Raw genomic sequence first — 3,526 nt, forward strand, 5'->3', positions numbered from 1 at the left:
GATATATATATATGAAAGTCGAACAGACAGAAATCTAGACATACGCCAGGTAAAGTTATTTGATCCAAAGTTGATAAGTGTTACACAAATGTCCGTTTCTTATAACATACCAACAAAAGTCCATTTATGTGCTATTGTAAACAATCTCTTTGTCACTTTTGATGTTTGATGGTAAGTGGTGAGAAAAAAAAATATATCATGTCATTAAAGGATACGATGTCACACATTAAGGATTGTATATAATTCGGTTTTTTTTCTAAATGCATTTGATTGAGGATATATCTCTTATAGGTAACAGTTTGTATTAACATTTTAAAAAGCAAGTAACCCAATATAATCAACAGGTGGATAACATTCTACCTGTTTTTAAACTTTGGTTTTCGTCTTGAATTGTCATATGAGGGAATCGATGTTTCACACAAATATTTTTTTTAATGATTGATAATAGAAATACTTATTCTCACATGAATATAAACGCTTTACTTTTTTTCAAATTTCAAAAATAAAAAAAAAAATCTTTGATCCTTTTTTTTTTCATATTTCAATTAAAAATAGTAAAAAGAAGGTCAATCAAAACAACATATATGTGAATGCCTAACTTAATCTGTTTTTTTTAATTTTCAGATGGGATTCCGATCGAGGGATATCTCTCTATTTTCATTAACAACGTGAGTTGGATAATTGAAGAGGAAATGGCCAGTTTTTCTTCATTAATTGACAACGAAGAGACGATTAATGCATACAATTTATCCAAGTCCTTGGATAATAGCACAGAATTAAATTCAACGTTCTTTTCAGAAGATACATCAAGTCAATCTTTTTACGACTTTGTTCATGCACTTTATCTTTCTGCGATACCACTTATTTCTACTTTCGGAATCATTGGAAATGTCTTATCAATCAAAGTTTTTCTCTGCTCTACGTTCAAACGACAGCCATCAAGCATTTATTTAGCCGCTCTTTCGGTCTCAGATACATGGTTTTTGGTGGCCTTATTAATGGGATGGCTAGGTAGTTTTGATGGAACAATTCAAGAGTCCGGAGTAACATGCATGATTTCTATATACGTAACGTACGTCACGGGGTTTCTTTCAGTATGGTATGTAGTTCTTATCGTAATTGACCGATACATTGTGGTCTGTCACCCTCTAAGAGGACCTCGCTTGTGTTCCAGAAAAAGAGTTGCCACGGCATCGGTCCTTATTACAATGTTTGCAATTATATTTTATACTCACTGTTTTCGTACAACGATGATCGTAAAGAAGCCATCAGGAAAGGGCGTCCAATGTGTTGTTCAAAAAGACAGTATGTACGCACTAACAATTATCACTTACATTGACTCAATTCTTACCATAGGAGTACCTTTCCTTGCCATTTTTATTCTTAACTGCAGTCTCATATCGGCTGTACGAAAATTTAACAACAAGCATGTCAGATTCAGTGAAAGAAAGCTATATTCGTATTCTCCTCAATACAGCATCCTGACCAAGGCTCAGATACGGCTGACAGTGATGCTAGTAGTGGTTTCCTCTGTGTTTCTGATTCTGAATTTGCCAAGCCATGCTATTAGACTGTACATCATGATAAAGGGTCTGGTAATGAAGCGCCAAAATAGCATTACATTGATCCTCATTCAACAGATCTTTCAGATACTTTATTACGCAAACTTTGCGATCAATTTCATTTTGTATATGGTGTCTAGTAAACAGTTTCGTAAATGTCTCAAGGAAAGTCCAAAATGCCGAGTTTTACGAAGGTTGAGATTAGAAAAGACATTATTAGATAGGCGAAAAGAGTATGGATAGGATTAAAATATCAACTGCGATTATATTCATCATTTTAACCCGAATATTGGTCAGATTTGATTCAACATTTAACATGTTGAAGGACACTTGTATGGAATTCACCTAATGATGCTAAATTGAAGCACATTTTTTACATACAATTGCAATATTTTCAAGATAAAATTAAATTAGTTATATTAAATGGATATATTCTAACAACGAGCTTATTCTCAAAATCATTCTCAAACATTTTACAATAAAGATATTGAATAAAACACACCTTCAAATTATGAGGGAAAAAGCTCATCAGTTCAACTGGGCAATTCAGTTTATCTTTTAACATTATTTTTAGATTGTGCAAAAGAAACAACGAATGCATTTAAAACGTATTGGTAGGCTTAATGAATGTAAGATTTATTTTATTTGCAAAACATGAACGCGAATGGGGGAACAGCTTATTCCTCAATTTTTCCCAATAAAGCGCTCTTTTCGTAGTTGATTTTCATCACATAAAGTCAAATAAAAATGATTTTGAGACTACCAAATTAAGATTGTTTGACATTTCGCATTCACAACGAACAAGTTTCAATTCCCCTTTGAAAAAAGTTATATTTTTGCTGCAACCTTTTCCTTATTGTTTTTAACACAAATTGTTATCGTTTGCACAATTATTGTACTATTTTGTAATAAATTCGTCTGTAAAAGCAAGGGTTTTACCTCCTTCGTGTTTATTTCATGTAATAAACAAATTATGCTTTTGGATTCAATTATCGTAGAAAGATAATTGAATAGGCAGTTTCTTCGAAACAATTGAAAGACAAGGAAATTAAAATGATTGGATTTTGTTTGAAAAGATCAAAGTAACTAGAGAGGTTTAATAAAGAAATTAATTTCTGATTAAAAGTTAAATCAATAGTAAGGAGTGTGACATACAGTTAGCTAGATGTAACGGGGAAGAATCCTTAAGCTGTCAACATCGATTTATAATGGGTTCAAAATTATGTTAAAACTTAACACTGTTTTAGACAAACGCACTATTTATTTATTTTTTTGTTATAATTAAATGAAAGAGTTACGGAGTTAAAGAATTTGAATGAAAAAAATATGTCACCTTTCAAGTTTTTTTTAAACATTTCGTTCGTAAATTCTTCAATAATTACAGATATATTGACCTTTTTACCAAATATATATATATATATATACCTATCATTTGCTCGTACTTTGGCTGACCTGGTTTCATGAGTTCTAATGTATTTGTTTTTCTATACAAGATTTGATTACTGGATTATTTCTACTTCATTACTTGATCAATACATAGGGTTCACGGCTATCTTGACTGGTCTGTAGGATACAATGTACCTATTTTTCTCATGTACCTGATCTCACCACTGGAGTTTCCAGGGGGCCCTATTCATACGATGTTCACCGACTTGTATTGTTTTTAGATTTTTCTATATGTACAAGATGGAGGATCACTTTTCGATATCTTGATTTTTTTTTCGTCCTGATCTCACTTCTGGCTCACCTGGGCTGAAAACTCAGGTGAGCTTTTCCGATCACCCAATGTCCCTCGTCCGTCCGTCTGTCTGAAAACTCACAATTTCAACTTCTTCGAATTCTCAAGGACCATTGGGCCAATTTTGACCAAACTTAGTAGAAAGCATTCTTGGGTGATGATGAGTTTTTATTGTTAAAATGAAGGGCCATATGTCTCCTTGCAAAGGGAGGTAATCAAGAAAATA

General features: G+C 32.5%; 1 protein-coding gene across 1 annotated transcript; it reads left to right on the forward strand.

The window, feature by feature from the left end:
- Positions 1-634: 634 nt before the first annotated feature.
- On the forward strand, positions 635-2,403 carry LOC134279055 (G-protein coupled receptor daf-37-like). Its single transcript, XM_062761394.1, has one exon. It carries the CDS (start codon positions 693-695, stop codon positions 1,803-1,805), a length of 1,113 nt encoding a protein of 370 aa, XP_062617378.1. The 5' UTR covers positions 635-692; the 3' UTR covers positions 1,806-2,403.
- The last annotated feature ends 1,123 nt before the right edge of the window (positions 2,404-3,526 follow it).

Source organism: Saccostrea cucullata, unplaced genomic scaffold (assembly GCF_032062105.1).
Source record: "Saccostrea cucullata isolate Sc308-1 unplaced genomic scaffold, CSIRO_AGI_Scuc_v1 ctg388, whole genome shotgun sequence".
NCBI lineage: Eukaryota > Metazoa > Mollusca > Bivalvia > Ostreida > Ostreidae > Saccostrea > Saccostrea cuccullata.